The 16,450-nt window shown below is 40.4% G+C and overlaps 1 protein-coding gene across 5 annotated transcripts in view; it reads left to right on the top strand.

Annotated features, from left to right (window-relative positions):
• The window catches only part of DYNC2I1 (dynein 2 intermediate chain 1), a 100,063-nt gene that overhangs the window by 65,726 nt on the left and 17,887 nt on the right, over positions 1 to 16,450 (top strand). For all 5 annotated transcript variants that reach the window (XR_012902113.1, XM_006111907.4, XM_075922734.1 and 2 more), the window contains 5 exons: positions 281 to 443; positions 5,721 to 5,834; positions 9,695 to 9,756; positions 13,009 to 13,060; positions 14,142 to 14,202. Coding sequence is in view for 4 of the 5 variants with exons in the window: in XM_006111907.4 (XP_006111969.2) it covers positions 281 to 443; positions 5,721 to 5,834; positions 9,695 to 9,756; positions 13,009 to 13,060; positions 14,142 to 14,202 (452 nt within the window). In the remaining variant the exon portion in view is untranslated. The remainder of the gene's footprint in view (positions 1 to 280; positions 444 to 5,720; positions 5,835 to 9,694; positions 9,757 to 13,008; positions 13,061 to 14,141; positions 14,203 to 16,450) is intronic.

Genomic DNA, 16,450 nt, shown 5'->3' with positions numbered 1-16,450 from the left:
TTTTTAAATTTGGCCCAGAGGTTTCAAGGCACTAACTGTCTCCCCAGCTGCTACTATGCAGTGGAATTATATCTATCAGCTTTGCAGTTGTGGGTAGAAATAATACAACAATGTTCTGGAGAGGAGAAAGGCGGTTTCCTGCAGCCTGCATTGGCCTGTCATGGAGCCAGCATCTCTAGTTTTTCTGGAGTTGTGCGGGTTGGGAGAACATATATTAAACTGGATCAAGCAATTAGCTCCCTTTCAATTATAAACCTAATATTTTTTTCCTGCCTTATAGGTGACATGTTGCTGCTTTAGTCCCAGTAAAGCAACTTTAGTGTTTGCTGGAACAATGGATGGTTCATTGGTAGTGTGGGATCTCAGAGAAGATTCCAGAATGCATCTCTGTATGAAGTTAAATGAAACTGACTGGATTTTTAGAGCTCCAACATTTTCTACTGGTTAGTACGATGTGTGTCTTGAATGATCATTTCACATTCCAGGGAGGTGTCATAAATTATAAGAAGAAATATTAGCTTTTGCTAACTTAGGCCAAATCAGAGGTGATATATAAGATGGAAAAATGTACGTGTCAGTAATGGGTGTAAAGGAATGTGAGTTGCTGTAACTTACATACCAGTGGATTGGAATGGAGAAGTGTATCAGCAGAGAACATATGTCTACTTTTCACCTGGGAGCATGGGAGGCCATGGTATCATGGGTTTGGGTTAGCTATCTGAATATAGTCAGACCGTGTCACCTAAATACATACTTGGGTGGCTATCCTATGCTTCCACAGTTACACTGTTATTTTTTGTGTGATAGCTTAAGCAGAATTCATCTGTCTACCTGGTCCATAGCATAGACATACCTTATGGGGCTGTAAGTTCAAATAAGCTACTCTCTCCCCTCTGACTTTTAAGTTGCATAATGAAGGACCAGCTGAGGTCATTAGCTAAATCAAGTTAGCCTCCCTTACACTCACTTTGACTCCCTTATATACCTTAGCATACACTTTTCTTATACCTATTTATATTCCTACTTATTGACATGACTGGGATTTTCAGGAGCACCTAAGCAATTTACGTGCATAAATACCATTGACTCTCTGTGAGACTTGTTCTCCTAATTCTAATATATCTGAAAATACCACCTGTGTAATTTATATCACCTAGAATTTCATCTGATTACTAGTCTCAGAAGGGTAGCTGTGTTAGTCTGTATCTGCAAAAACAACAAGGAGTCCTGTGACACGACTAACAGATTTATTTGGGCATAAGCTTTCATGGGTAAAATCCTCTTTGTCAGATGCATGGAGTGGTAAAAACCACGTCGTCAGAGGCATGGAGATCTGTTTATGCCCAAAGAAATCTGACAGTCTTTAAGGTGCCATCTGATTACTGAAATATTTGTGGTAGGGCTATCTTCTCCATGATCATTTATTGCCCATATATCTATCAGGCATTGTAACAACATAATTTTTTAGGGAATCATGGTATACTTCCACATAAGTCTACATTGCGCATGTAGTGAGTTTAGCACTGGTCAAAATTTGAGTGTGACTTTTGACAGGGGTTGATTGTCAGGCCAGGCCTTTTTATGATGTCGTCAATTCAAAGTAAATGCCCAGCAAGGATCACATCACTGAAAAAAATATGCTTGTTAATATATCACACCTCATCAGTATTTTGGAGACACTGGCTCAACATCAGAGGTGCTGTGTAAAATGGTGTATGGAGGATTAGATTCCTTTAGACTTACTTGTGGTAATTTGCTGATGTGTAAAAGTATCAAAGCTGGTGTTACTTATACATTAGGAAGCTATAAGAGTTCAAGAGTGTGGATGTCATCTACTTACCACCTTCTGTAGTAGATTTTCCTCCTGTGTTCGCTCTCCCAACCCCTTGGCATGTGATTAAAACAACTTAGATTTTCTTAGATTCCCCTAAATGCAGTGTGGAAAATTCAGAATTTTATATAAGGCATGTAGGTTACATATCGGTAAGCAGATGTGGGTCTAAGTATTAGCTTAAGTCAGTGGGATTCTACACAAATGAAGAGTTTACTCATGCAGATTTAATTGTTGAATCAGGTTGGCAAGTAACCTTAGCGTGATTTTAATCTAGTATAGTTTATATGTTGAAGGAGCCAGAACAAAGTGTATATTCTATCAGTCTAGACTCTCAAGATTACTTCTATCTCACTTGAAAATTGCCCCCCCCCCCACCTACAGTTACACTGCAACAGAGAATGGGAGTCATTTCAAAGCTGCAGCCCGTCTTTAATCTAATTGGGGTCTTTCGTTGTATTGCAAAGTGAGTCTATAGTTCTATTTTTAATATAGAAACTACATTGAGATACGGGGTACACATTATTGGGCTGTTGATAGATGTTTTAAGTTAAGATCTTTAGTCTTGTGCTTCACAGAGCACTAGTAGCCAAGTATGTACAGCCTGTTGTGGCTTATTGCTTATGTTAACACAATAATTTTAGTACAGGTCCCAAATCCGGGGCTCTCTGGTCTCAACACAAGGAGGCTGATCCTGGGAACCCCGGCATGGGGCTGGCAGCAAGGTGGAGAGCCCGGGTTCTGGAGACCTCCACAACCCAGAAAAGAGCCTTGACTTCCCCTTCTTTGGCAAACTCCCTGGTTTGGGACCACTCGGGGCCTGCGAATTCTGCATCAGGGAGGTCCAATCTATATTGCACACTTATTGGAGTCTCATCTCTTTAACCATAAAGGAAGACAATTTCACTTTCAGCATAAAATCTTTGGAAATCATAATCTTTGACAATGGGATACATAATGAAATGACTCCTCTAAATATGCATTTGTTTCTAAAATCGTACTAAATGGTAGGTATTTTCTAATTAAAGATTATTCTTTGTGTAACTGCTTTTTTTTTTTTGTGAACAAACTCGACATCTCTAGAAGAATTATTTTTCTACCGGTTTTGTCTTTCCCAAATAAAAAACATGTTTCCTCTTCTGTGGATGTTGAGAGAGCTTGTAATAATTATAGCTGGTTACTTTTTTTGAGTATCAGCAGCTATAAGAATGTCACCACTGTACAAAAAATAAATGGAAGCTTATTTACCTGATACTGCTCTGGAAACAGTGTGTATTACCTGCTGCTATAGAAGTAACAAGGGAGTAATGTAAGTGCCAGATTTTTGTTTTATCACATTTTGTAAAGTTTAGGTTTTATTTTAAAAGGTTTTAAGTTCAACTAGATATAACATTTTAGAAACTTTACAAAGTCAATAGTGTGATTAAAAATGGCACTTCTACATGACCCTTCTGGAGGCCTTTATGATTTCTATCAAGTACAATGAGAGCTCTGGAGTAATTTTGGTTTAGATCTGATTCAAAACAGATAAATAAATGTTCCAACATTATTGGCACAGTACAATCTGGAGCTACGTCTAGACTGCATCCCTCTGTCGACAGAGGGACGCAAATCAAGCACGTTGAAATTGCTAATGAAGCAGGGATTTAAATATCCCACGCTTCATTAGCATAAAATGGCTGCAGCTTTTTTTTTTTTGAAACGGAGCTTTTTCGAAATAAACCCGGCAGTCTAGATGTGGCTCTGTCGAAAATAAACCCTTTTTCAACAGATCCCGTATTCCTCAAAAAATGAGGTTTACAGGAGCTGTAGAAAAAGGGTTTATTTTCAACAGATCCATGTCTAGACTGCCTTTTTTTTTTGGTTTTGGTTTTTTCCCTGAAAATGCTCCATTTCGAAGAAAAAAGCGGCAGCCATGTTTATGCTAATGAAGCATGGGATATTTAAAGCCCTGCTTCATTAACAATTTCAACGTCCCTAATCTACATCTCTCTGTCGACAGAGAGGTGTAGTCTAGACACAGCGTGGAGCAAAACATGGAATGAGGGCCAGTAGAGCTGGGCATCAAGAAGACAAAAGGCAAAGGTAAACATTAGTTATTTTCTTGTTGACTGCCCCTTCATCTCTCATTACTATTTGTGTCATTCACCGCAGAACTTGAAAGCTGGTGATTTTTAAAAAAATAACTTTATTATTCAGACTTTCATAAAATAAAATAGGATTAAAATAGACGTAAGCATTATTATATTATTTCCATTTTACATTAATAGATAATTTATTCTTCCTTCATGCTGTTAGTTGTCGTTTTGATTATAGTGCTGGGATACACTGTTAATCTTTTCTTGCTGCTATTTCAAAAGAGTTCTCATGTATATATCAACACTGTTGATGGTCCTTTTCACTGGCGATTTTCATAGTCAACATTATGTTTACCTGGCATTTTTCAGATCCTTAACTCAATTAATTTTTGTTTTTCTTAATTTACTCTGCGGTGGGGCTGGAGATGTGGGGTTCAATATTAAGGCTGCCCCAGGGAGAGAGGACTACCCCAGCACCTCTCTCACCACAGCAGCTTGGGGCCAAGTGAGAAGCTCTAGTGACCACAGCCTGGGGATGGGTGCATATCCCCGGGCTGGGACAGGTCCAGGTCTGTCTGCTCCCTATACTACCCAGCCAGACTGAGGAATGGAGCAAATTGTGCACTTTCCCCTCGCTCCCTGATGAAGGGGAACAGCCAGCAATGTTCCTGTATGAATGGGGGAAGGAAGAGCTGAGCAACCTCCCAATCTAAAGGACACCTACGTGGTGGGATGCTGCAGCTCCTGGATGGGGGTGGGGGATGTCCCAGCCAGCCCCTTTAACCTGCCTGGTGATCCTGCCTGTTTTGTACGTTTTTTTTATGTGCATGTACATATCCAACCATACCCTTACCTGGCTTTAAATTATAAGAGGAAGCTGTATACCAAATGTGGTAGTCCTAGTTCTTATCGTTTTAGGAGTTCTTGAACAAATGGATGGACAGACATTCGCTCACTCCCAGACAAATTCTCTCAAATATATAGTAGATTTGAAGATTCAATAAAAGGAAGGCACAAAATATTCTAAATATTTATTCTTGTTTTGTTTCCCTTGTTCGGACTGTAACTTGAATGGATCTATCCAGCTATGGGTATTTGTTCCTCAGGGACCTATGCCCCCTTCACCATTTTCTACCACTACTCTGTTTAAATTAATAACCATCTTGTAAGGTTTTTCAGTTTTAACTTTATGTTGGGGTTGTCTCCAGCCACCATTTCTGCAGGGTACATGATCAAGATCCAGCTACTAACAACTGGCTGCCAGCACTGAAAGCACCTTAAAATGAAGTTCTGTCTTATTTTTTGTTGTGTAACTTCATAAAAACACTCAAACTGATTTTCTTCATATTTTTCCCATAAACTTTCATCTGAGATTGGGATGTATATATGGAACAAATTTTAACACTAGAGTTACAAACCCTTGGAAAAACAGTGAATAGTCCTTCAGCACCTTAGAGACTGTTTTTAAGTTTTTTCAGTTACAGACAACCGTGGATACCTCTCTGAAAACTTGGAAAAAAGTGTTTTTTTTAATGAAATAGCGAAAGCCATGGTGCAAAGCATGCTTCAATGCTGCAATGTTTTGTACTGTGAAAAATAAAAACAAATAATAGAACACAATTTTCCATTACTATTTTCTTTTAAATATAAGAACTATATTTTATGGAGGGTTTTTTGAGACATTTTTAATAAATTCATTATTTGTTATTCCTGATCAGTAATCACTAAAATCTAAAACAGTAATCTGAAAATGTGTAGGGTTTTTTGTTGTTGTTGAAAACAGTACAGTGTTTGTTAATTCCTTAATACAGATGGTGTTCTGTCCTCCTTAAACCACTCATGTCCTGTAGTTGCAATAGAATCGATCTCAACATCTATCTACAAGAAACAGAATTATGAGCTGTCACACCTATCTTCTCAAGAAGGTATGTGAGCTGTGCTCAAACAGATCTATAAATGTGATACAATCTTTAAAAATCTGTCATACTAGACATTTTACAAGGTTCCTGACCCCTAGCCATATTCTAGTTCATAACTGCATTCTGCATTCTTTATAAAGTCTCCTGTATTTCTATTTGGATAAAACATTATTCATCATTTTCTATCCTAAACTACTGTGCATTGTTAGTGTATACTCTTTTACCACAAATACGAGTACATTTTTGTCATGCTCCTTTTGTACTCCTGGGGGAATTCCACACCAAAAATCCGAAATTGTGCACCAAAAAAAAAAGCTAAATTTTGCATATTTTGTCAAAACAATGCATTATAATGACCCCAGTTGCACTTTGTTTGTAATTTATTTAAATTACCATACAGAAAAAATACAACAACTGTTCAGCATTTCCTAAATACATGAAAGTTAAGTTTCAAATACAGTAAAACTCCAATAGTCCGGCATCCAATAGTCCGGCACTCCTGATAGTCTGGCATCAAAATGGCAAGAGCCTAGTGAGTGAGTTTCAGCAAAAAATGAGTTACAAGGTAACAGCGGCAGCAGCTGAACAGAGCAAAAAGGGTAAAAAAGGCTTAAAAAAACTAAAACATTACAGTATACTGTATACAGTATGTACAATAAAAAGGGTTAAGAACACTTTATATATAGTATTTAATGTATACAGTATATATATATATATATATATATATATATATATATATATATATATATATATATATATATATATAACCAGTTTATAGTACCTCCTGATAGTCCGGCATATCTGATAATCCGGCACCACCTAGGTCCCATAGGTTCCGGATTATCGGAAGTCTACTGTACTTGGTAACCAAGACGCTACATTCAAGTTATGATCCTGGATTTTGATTTAAATTATATTACTTTTAGTTTTGTGTTTAGAATTCTATAAAGTAGAATGTTGTTTGAAGTTGCTTGGACTTTCATACAGGAAAATGCCACTTAAAGAGAGAAAGAATGAGTTTCCCAATACAGCCTTACCTGAGAGCCAGCTGGCTTTATAGCTCAAGCTGTAGAGCAGTGCTTCTTAAAGTAGTCCATGAAACCACTCTGAGAAACCTGCTAACTGGTCGCTCTGGTGTGTTTGTTTACCTGCTCTGCAGCCATGGAGTCTTGTGACTTCCAATGGCTCCCATGCCATTTGCAGCTAAGAAGAGCCCATGCTGTTTCCTGCAGCTCCCCTTGGCTGCAAATGGTGAACTGGAGCCAATGGGAGCCACGAGGCTCCGTGGCTGCGGAGACAGTAAATACACACACCAGAATGGCCAGTTAGTAGGTTTCTCAGAGTGGTTTTGTGGACCGCTTTCAGATACACGGCTGTAGAAGCTCATGCACTAAGGTCCAAAAATTGCAAATGAAGCCGGGATTTAAATATCTCATGCTTCATTTGCATATTTGTGTTATGGCGCTATTTCAAAATGGCGCTATTTCGAAATAACACGCTGTTAAGACGCAGTTATTTCAAGAGAAAACCCTTCTCTCGAAATAACCCTTATTCCTCATACAATGAGGTTTACCAGTTATTTCGAGAGAAGGGTTTTCTCTTGAAATAACTGTGTTTTAACAGCGTCTGTTATTTTGAAATAGTGCCGTAACGTGAATATGCAAATGAAGCATGGGATATTTAAATCCCAGCTTCATTTGAAATTTCAAATGTCTTCATTTGCATCTCTCTCTCGAAAGAGGGTGCAAGTTTAGACATACCTGGAAGAGTGAGACTTTCTCACTCATTTGCATGCAGGTAAGTGCCCAGTCCCACCCTCTTAATGTTTCTCTACAGACACAGGCACACATTTGCTGCCTTTTTCCCCCCTCACAGTGGTCTACTCTCTATTGCCAGTTGTTCCCAGCAGATGTGCCTGAGCTGATGCAGAAGGGTCTTATGTTCGCCACAGATTTCTTTGCTCCCCCACTTTCCTGTGTGGGAGCCAAGATATTTATGTACAATATGAATTCTGCACCACATGCAGGGCACAGAATTCCCCCAGGAGTACATACGCACCTGGCAGTATTGTATCTTCCCCTGTAAAATGCACCAGAGGGGAAAGATGGCCTAAGAAACTCCATAAGGTGAACCTTATGAAATTTCCGCCAAATAGATTGAGAACTGGATTGAGAAGTGGTTAAAAGACAGGAAACAAAGGGTAGGAATAAATGGTAAATTTTCAGAATGGGTAACTAGTGGTGTCCCCCAAGGGTTAGTCCTGGGACCAATCCTTTTCAACTTATTCATAAATGATCTAGAGAAAGGGGCAAGCAGTGAGGTAGTAAAGTTTGCGGATGATACTAAACTGTTCAAGATAGTCAACATAGAAGCAGACTGTGAAGAACTTCAAAAGGATCTCACAAAACTAAGTGATTGGGCAACAAAATGGCGAATGAAGTTTAATGTGGAAAAGTGTAAAGTAATGCACGTTGGAAAAAATAACCCCAACTATACATATAGTATGATGGGGGCTAATTTGGCTACGACAAATCGGGAAAGAGATCTTGGAGTTATCGTGGATAGTTCTCTGAAAACGTCCACACGGTGTGCTGCAGCAGTCAAAAAGGCAAATAGAATGTTAGGAATTATTAAGAAGGGATAGAATATAAGACACAGAATATCTTACTGCCTCTGTATAAAACTATGGTACGCCCACATCTTGAATACTGTGTACAGATGTGGTCTCCTCACCTCAAAAAAGATATTTTGGCCTTGGAAAGGGTTCAGAAAAGGGCAATTAAATGATTAGGGGTTTGGAACAGGTCCCATATGAAGAGAGGCTAAAGCGACTGGGACTTTTCAGTTTGGAAAAGAGGAGACTTAGGGGGGTATATATGATAGAGGTATATAAAATCATGAGTGGTGTGGAGAGGGTGAATAAAGAAAAGTTATTCATTAGTTCCCATAATATAAGGACTAGAGGACACCAAGTGAAATTAATTGGTCGCAGGTTTAAAACTAATAAGTGAAAGTTCTTCTTCACACAGCGCATAATCAACCTGTGCAACTCCTTGCCAGAGGAGGCTGTGAAAGCTAGAACTATAACAGAGTTTAAAGAGAAGCTAGATAAATTCATGGAGTTTAGGTCCATAAAAGGCTATTAGCCAGGGGGTAGTAATGGTGTCCCTGGTCTCTGTTTGTCAGAGGCTGGAGATGGATGGCAGGAGACAGATCGCTTGATCATTGTCTTCAGTCCGCACTGGCGCTGGCCACTGTCAGCAGACAGGCTACTGGGCTAGATGGACCTTTGGTCTGACCCAGTATGGCCATTCTTATGTTCTTATGTTCTAAATATTCTCCCTCAGGTAAGAGGTAAGACCATCTGAATCTGTGGAAAGATTTGTTTCTGATAACACCCATAATGTGCCTGGCACCTCTTTCTGTACCCTCTCTCTATATTGCTTGATGACTCACCTCCTCATAGAAATACTGTTATCTCAGGAAACATCAAAACAAGTTTTGATGCTGTGCCAAACTTTAAAAACTAAGGGACCAGAGAAGAGCATGCTGCACACTCCATCTGTTATCTAATTTTGCCTGTTTCCATTTCTTTTTCTACCTCCAAATCTCTGCAAAACCCAAATATGTAGAGAGGTGCAGAAGGGTAACCGTGGACTTTTTGGTGGAAGAGAGATTATCCAATTTGGAATTAGGGAACTTTCCTTTCTGTTATGCAGCACACAGGAGAACTAAAGAGAGCCCAGAAAACCCATTGTTAATATAGCAGTCTGGTAAATATTTAAACTCTTTGGTATAGTTCAGGATAAAGGTACTATGTAATAAAGTTGTTATTAGTACTGTATTATTATACTTTCCCCCCATAGAAATGTCAGGCCTGTCATTTCAAATAGCTTCCATGGATGAAAATGGGACTCTGAATTTGTGGGTGAGTAAATGCATGAAAAGTAGTAATATTGCACTTTTGAAATAATGTTTTTCTACAAAAATTACGCATCCTTCAAATTTCCAAGATTTCAGCTAAGAGTTTCTTTAGAAAACTGGCAACATATGCCATTTATTGGCAATTTCCCAGAAACGCCTTGACTTGCTTCCATGCCACATAGTTCCAATAAGGCAGAGCTGTTGATAAGTATATGATTTATGTGGTCAAATAAATTAGCAATGCTCCCTTATGTGGACCTTGCTCACATTTATCTGTTTCTTGGGAAATCTCTGTTGATCCTCATTTGCTTACTCACTTCAGATTAGATTGCTATGTGTATGATAGTCAGTCATTGAAACTGAGGTGGGAAGCCATACATAACATGTATTTGAAGTCTCTTCAGTCTTTTCAAAAATATTTTTCATGTGAAATTTAGCCACAATACGGTAATGTATTGATTACCTAGTTGGAAACTATTATAGTCAGGTTAGTAACCCTGCTTTGTGGATAATACCTATATATTTTTTCTACTTTCTAATTAATATACTGAAGGCTTTTTTATGACTATTATGGGACCGGTTTTGTTCAACATCTTTATTAATGACCTGGATGAGGGGATGGATTGCACCCTCAGCAAGTTTGCGGATGACACTAGGCTAGGGGGAGAGGTAGATATGCTGGAGGGCAGAGTCCAGAGTGACTTAGACAAATTGGAGGATTGGGCCACAAGAAATCTGATGAGGTTCAACAAGGACAAGTGTAGAGTCCTGCACTTGGGACAGAAGAATCCCAAGCATTGTTACAGGCTGGGGACCAACTGGCTAAGTAGCAGTTCTGAAGAAAAGGACCTGGGGATTACAGTGGATGAGAAGCTGGATACGAGTCAATAGTGTGCCCTTGTAGCCAGGAAGGCTAATGGCATATTAGGTTGCATTAAGAGGAGCATTGCCAGTAGATCCAGAGATGTGATTATTCCTCTTTATTTGGCTCTGGTGAGGCCACATCTAGAGTATTGTATCCAGTTCTGGGCCCCCAATTACAGGAAGGATGTGGATACATTGGAGAGGGTCAAGCAGAGGGCTACCAAAATGATTAGGGGGCTGGAGCATATGGCCTATGAGGAGAGGCTGAGGGAGTTGGGTTTATTTAGTCTGCAGAAGAAAAGAGCGAGGGGGGATTTGATATCAGCCTTCAACTTCCTTAAGGGAGGTTCCAAACAGGCTGGAGAAAGGCTGTTCACCGTAGTGATGGATGGCAGAACAAGGAACAATGGTCTCAAGTTGCGGTGGGAGAGGTCCAGGTTGGATATTAGGAAAAACTATTTCACTAGGAGGGTGGTGAAGCACTGGAATGGGTTACCTAGGGAAGTAGTGAAGTCTCCATCCCTAGAGGTGTTTAAGACTCGGCTTGACAAAGCCCTGGCTGGGTTGATTTAATTGGGATTGGTCCTTCCTTGGGCAGAGGGCTGGACTTGATGACCTCCTGAGGTCTCTTCCAGCTCTATGGTTCTATGAGTCTATGGCTATGTCTAGACTGCAAGTCTCTTTCGAAAGAGGCTCTTTTGAAAGATACTTTCGAAAGAGCCTCTTTCGAAAGAGAGCGTCTAGACTGCACGTTGAACTTTCGAAAAAGCGGCTTGCTTTTTTGAAAGAAAGCATCCAGTGAGTCTGGATGCTCTCTTTCGAAGAAGCCCTATTTACATTGAAGAACGCCTTCTTTCGAAAGAGGAACTTTCGAAAGAAGGCGTTCTTCCTCGTGAAATGAGGTTTACCGCCATCGAAAGTAAAGCTACTTTTTTCGAAAAAACCCCTGAGTCTGGACACAGCCTATGATTTTTATGATTGATTCTGATAAACTAGAAATATTTCTACTTTATCCTGTGTATCAGCCTTATCCCAATATTACTAGTAATCAGATTAATCCACTGGTTACTCAAAAATAATAAGGGGATATATAGCTTTTCATTTTATATGACCAGTTCAGACACAGCACAGCTCCTACTAATTTCATGGGGAACAGAAGGGGGATATAGTTTCTTGCCATTTCAACCAGAAAGGACACTGTCTTAATGACCTAATCACATGCATCCTACTTCAGAAGACTTTCAAATCTGCACTTGAAAGGGAATCCTCTGAACTGGCATTCATGCTAAAATTCGACACTCTCCGCAGGGGGCTGAACAAAGACCCCAACTACCTTACCCATTACAAAGATAGCTTCCCCAATTATCACCTCTAATACCATTAACTCACAGACATCTACCCTTCCCCACCTCTAATATCATTAACTCACAGGCATTCACCTTCCTCCCCCCCCCCCCGCATCCCCCTTCTGTTCTGAAATGTGATTTGTCCTTTTCATATGTGTTCTTTTTTTTTTAATTGTATCCTTTGGTATATATGGTTGTGACTATTTTCTTCCACTATTTGATCTGAGGAAGTGGGTCTGGCCCACGAAAGCTCATAATCTAATAAACCATCTTGTTAGTCTTTAAAGTGCTACATAGTCCTGTATTTTGTTTCAAGTTTAAAACGGTAATGGAAATGTCTATATCAGCAAGCTCTGTAGGTCCATTAGAGTTAACCCAAGCTAAGCAGCTGGAGGTCTCTTGCGTATCCCTAGAAACATGTTGCTCCCCAGAGTTCAAACAGCATAGAGATCCCTTATTCCTTTTATTTGGGGTTTTTAATCTCCCTCCTTCCAAGTGCTCCAGGCTACAAACTTAAGATCTCTGGAGGAATCAATTTTCATGACTCATCTTAATGGGGAAGGGGAGAGAGCAGAACAACAAACATCTTTTGTCCTTTTTAACATCTCACAATAGTCTTTTTGGTATTGGTGGACCTTTCCTGTTGGGAATGTTGAAATACTATCTGTTGAAAAACAGCCCTTCACATTAATTAATGTCTCTTCCTTGTCTGGTGATTTACACAGTTACAGAGGCTCACAATATAACCACTCAACTATTACCTTACAATATGGAGATAAATGCAGATAGCAATTAATTAAAGTCTAAACACGTCCTTCTAGTTCTGATACCTACACTAATTCACAGGTGAGCCAGACTGATTCCAGCTATACATTTGACAGTGTTCAGTTGAGACATGGGTACTTTCGCAAGAGCTGGCACTAGGTCTACCAGCCTCACGGATGCTCACATAGAGCAATGACAGGAAGGCTAGAAATACCTATGTCAGTGTAGGTTTTGTTTGTATTTAATATTTGCTCATTTTCAATCATTTGAACCTTTTTTAGGTAGCAGTTGAATTACAAAAAGTGGATTTGGCTGGTTCACAGAGTGATTTAGGTAAGTACTGTACATGAGAGGAACAATTGGTAAGGCAATCTGTTTTTACATAGAAGAGAGAAAGAGGTCATTGAGAGGGCATAATAAAACTATGCTTTTATATATATGCAATAAAATGTTGATCAAATTTTTAGTTTCATAATCTCCTGTGTCCCTGCAGAACTGCATAATTTGCTGAATTTGGATATTTTGTGTAAATATTGATGTGTGGAGTTTTAAAGCTATTGAGTTTCTATCAAACTCCATTGGATCAGCTCAGCATACTGCCCCTAGCATTTATTTTTCTCCTTCAGACTCTACCTTTATAGTATGAAATTTTCAGTTGCCACTTCAGTTCTCTGTTAAAATTAATATAATATGAAAGCATTATTCTTGGTAGTATTATTATATCTTTACTATCTATTTTATTACCTGTGGTCATAATTATATAAATCAGAAGCGGGGAACCTTTTTTGGGTTAGGGGGCCACACACACATAAGAAGCAAAGAAACCAAAGCAAAACAAAAAACACCTCATGCACCAGAGGTTTGCAGGCTAGTAGATTCTGTGTCCCATGGGAAAGGCAGAGGGGACAGTGGAGGCACTGGAGCACCAGTGTGGTCTGAGCCTCAGGAGCCAGATCCAAACAAGCTGGGGGCTGCATCCAGCCCCTGGGCCTTAGGTTCCCTACTCCTGATATAAATGTATCATTTCCGTCATTTCTCTTTCTGTAGTGATAGTATGATGTAATAATGCATATTAACAGAAAGAGAATACCCGTAGAACTGATACACATTGTAATTCAGTAGAAGTTCTAGAGATTATAATTTTAGAATTAAAATGACCATTTTTCTCTTTTCCCTTATCCCTCCCAATTCCAACAAATATTACAACATTTGAATCCTGGAGACAATAACACATTTCAGCTTGTCTCATCTTTAAGGACAGCGCTTTAACTGTAAACTTCCTTGTGTTTATTAATTGAGATCTTAATTCTATTTTAACTTAGTTATTTTAATATTGTCTATAATGATATATGATTTTTGATATTTCATTGAAATTTATGCTCTTGATTTAAAGAATAATTATTTATCATTTCAGGTTTAATTCCTGGAGGGAAAGTAAAATTAGTACATAGCTCTACTCTTCAGTTGAATAACAGGTAAGAAAACAGTGTTTAATCATTAAATTGTGTATTTATAACTCAGTAAGGGTGTGCCTATCCTGCACCATTATTTCAAGATAACTTTCATTATTTCGAAATAACAATGCAAGCATCTACACAGCCATTCCATTATTTTGAAATAATTTCGAAATAACAGTCGGTTTACTCCGAAATCTGTAAACCTCATTCTACGAGGAATAACACCTATTCCAAAATAGCTATTTCAAAATAAAGTGTGTGTAGAGGCTCCACAACTGCTATTTTGAAATAGCCCCTCACCAGGGCCATTCTGAGTTATTCCTCTCCACTGCCTCCGGGGAGCTCTTAATCAAGATAACATGTCTACATTAGGGAAGCCTGCCTCAGACTATTTTTGAGGCTTCCCTGCAGTGTAGATGTGCTATTTTTAAATAAATTATTTTGGAATAACCATTTGGAAATACAGTAATTCCTTATTTAACACTATAGATGTTTCAGAAAATGATTGTGTTAAGTGAAAACATGTTATGCGGGGTCAATTTTCCCATTGAAAATAATGGAAAAGGTGGGGGTTGTGTTTCAAGCAGTGGTGTCTGTTGGGACTGGGACATAAGATTGGGAGAAAGGGGACTGGGTTACAGCAGGGAGGGGAGGTGTTTGGCTCTGGGGAAGTGAAGGGGAGGAGAGGGAAGGGGGATTGGGTTGGGAGTATGCCCCTGTGACGGGTCTGCTAGGACCCGCATTGAGTTCGGCGAGGGGGGGGCACTGGGGAACGGCGCGGCAAGCAGCAAACCCTCCGCTGCTTTGCAGGGAGGCGGGTGAAGCCCCACGCAGCCACCGGCAACGGGCCAGCTGGGGGAATCATGTTATTCCTGGGACGGTCATGTAATTCAAAAAACGTTTCCTAAAAAAACAATCGTGAAAACGTGTTAAGTGGGCACGTGTTCAATAAGGAATTACTGTAGCTTATTTGAAAATAAAGCGAGCAGTGTAGACATACCCAAAGTTAATTATCCCATGGAACTGGTCACATTATTGTTCTCTAATACATCTAATAAATATTGATCAGGATTTTCAATAGTTCATTACTGTTGAAATTATACATTTTTGTCAAAGATGTCCATTAATGGTTCAAATTATGGGAGACTTTCCTGTTTAAAATATTTCCATTCTTCTTCTAGTGATTGCTCATGTGCATTTCAATTAGGTGTGTGCGCGCAGCGTGCACATGTTGTCGGAAGTTTTCCCTTCAGCAGTACCCTTAGGGACAGTGGGGAGCCTCCTGGAGTGGCGCTGGTATATCGGCCCATATATACCCCTGCTGGCCCCCTCACCTACTCAGTTCCTTCTTACCGCCGTGACGGTCGTTGGAACAGCCCTCAGCGCTTCTAGCGATAGTTGTATTCAGTATTCTTCTCTGTTTCTCCAGTTAGCTTATGTACCTGCAGTTAAATTAAAGACTCTTTTGTTGTTCTTTGTTGTTTTCGTTGCTGTTCCCCGCCGCGGCGCGCCGTACACCCAGCCCACAAGGCTTTCAGTCCTGCAAAAAGTGCCACAAGCCTGTGCCTCGAGGTGACCCTCATTCCTCATGTTTAAAGTGCTTGGGAGAGACACACCTCACTGAAGCCTGCAAAATCTGCAAGGCATTCAAGCCACGAACGAAACACGCGAGAGAGTCGCGTCTTAAGATCATACTTATGGAGATGACTCTCTGGCCGGTACTGGCGCTGGAGTTGGCACCGGGTCCTCAAAGCGCACCGGCGTTCATGCGGGACTCCCCCCTGCACCGTGCCTCACCAGCACCGCAGAGACCTCGACAGCAGTCTCAGTCTCCAGCACCACAGAAGAGGAGGAGGCCTAACGGGATGGTCCTTCAGTGGGGCACGCGGCACCGGCAAGTCCAGAGCCCAGGCCTTCCAGGTCAGGCGGACCTTACTCCCAGCGTAGTGGGCAGAGCCCCTTGGAAGACTTTCCTGAACTACACTGGAGGCCTTAGAAGCGGCAAGGGTGCTCATAGACTCTTCCCCCTCGCTGCCCCCTACTCCAACGCCTTCCAGGCAACACGTGACATTCCAGCACTGGGTATCGAAACAGCCCGAAACCTAGGCACTGGAAGCCTGGACCCACTGCCCTCCTCTCCTGGCTCCACCGGTACCACCCACGGCACCGACCAGTGGTGCATCCTTACCTGCAGTGCCACATCAGGACATGGCACCAGATACACTGCGGTACCATGCACTGGCTCACACCGTTCCAGCACCTACCT

The sequence above is a fragment of the Pelodiscus sinensis genome, chromosome 2 (genome assembly GCF_049634645.1).
Source record: "Pelodiscus sinensis isolate JC-2024 chromosome 2, ASM4963464v1, whole genome shotgun sequence".
NCBI classification, from domain to species: Eukaryota; Metazoa; Chordata; order Testudines; family Trionychidae; genus Pelodiscus; species Pelodiscus sinensis.
This window is presented reverse-complemented; position numbering and strand designations above follow the sequence as displayed.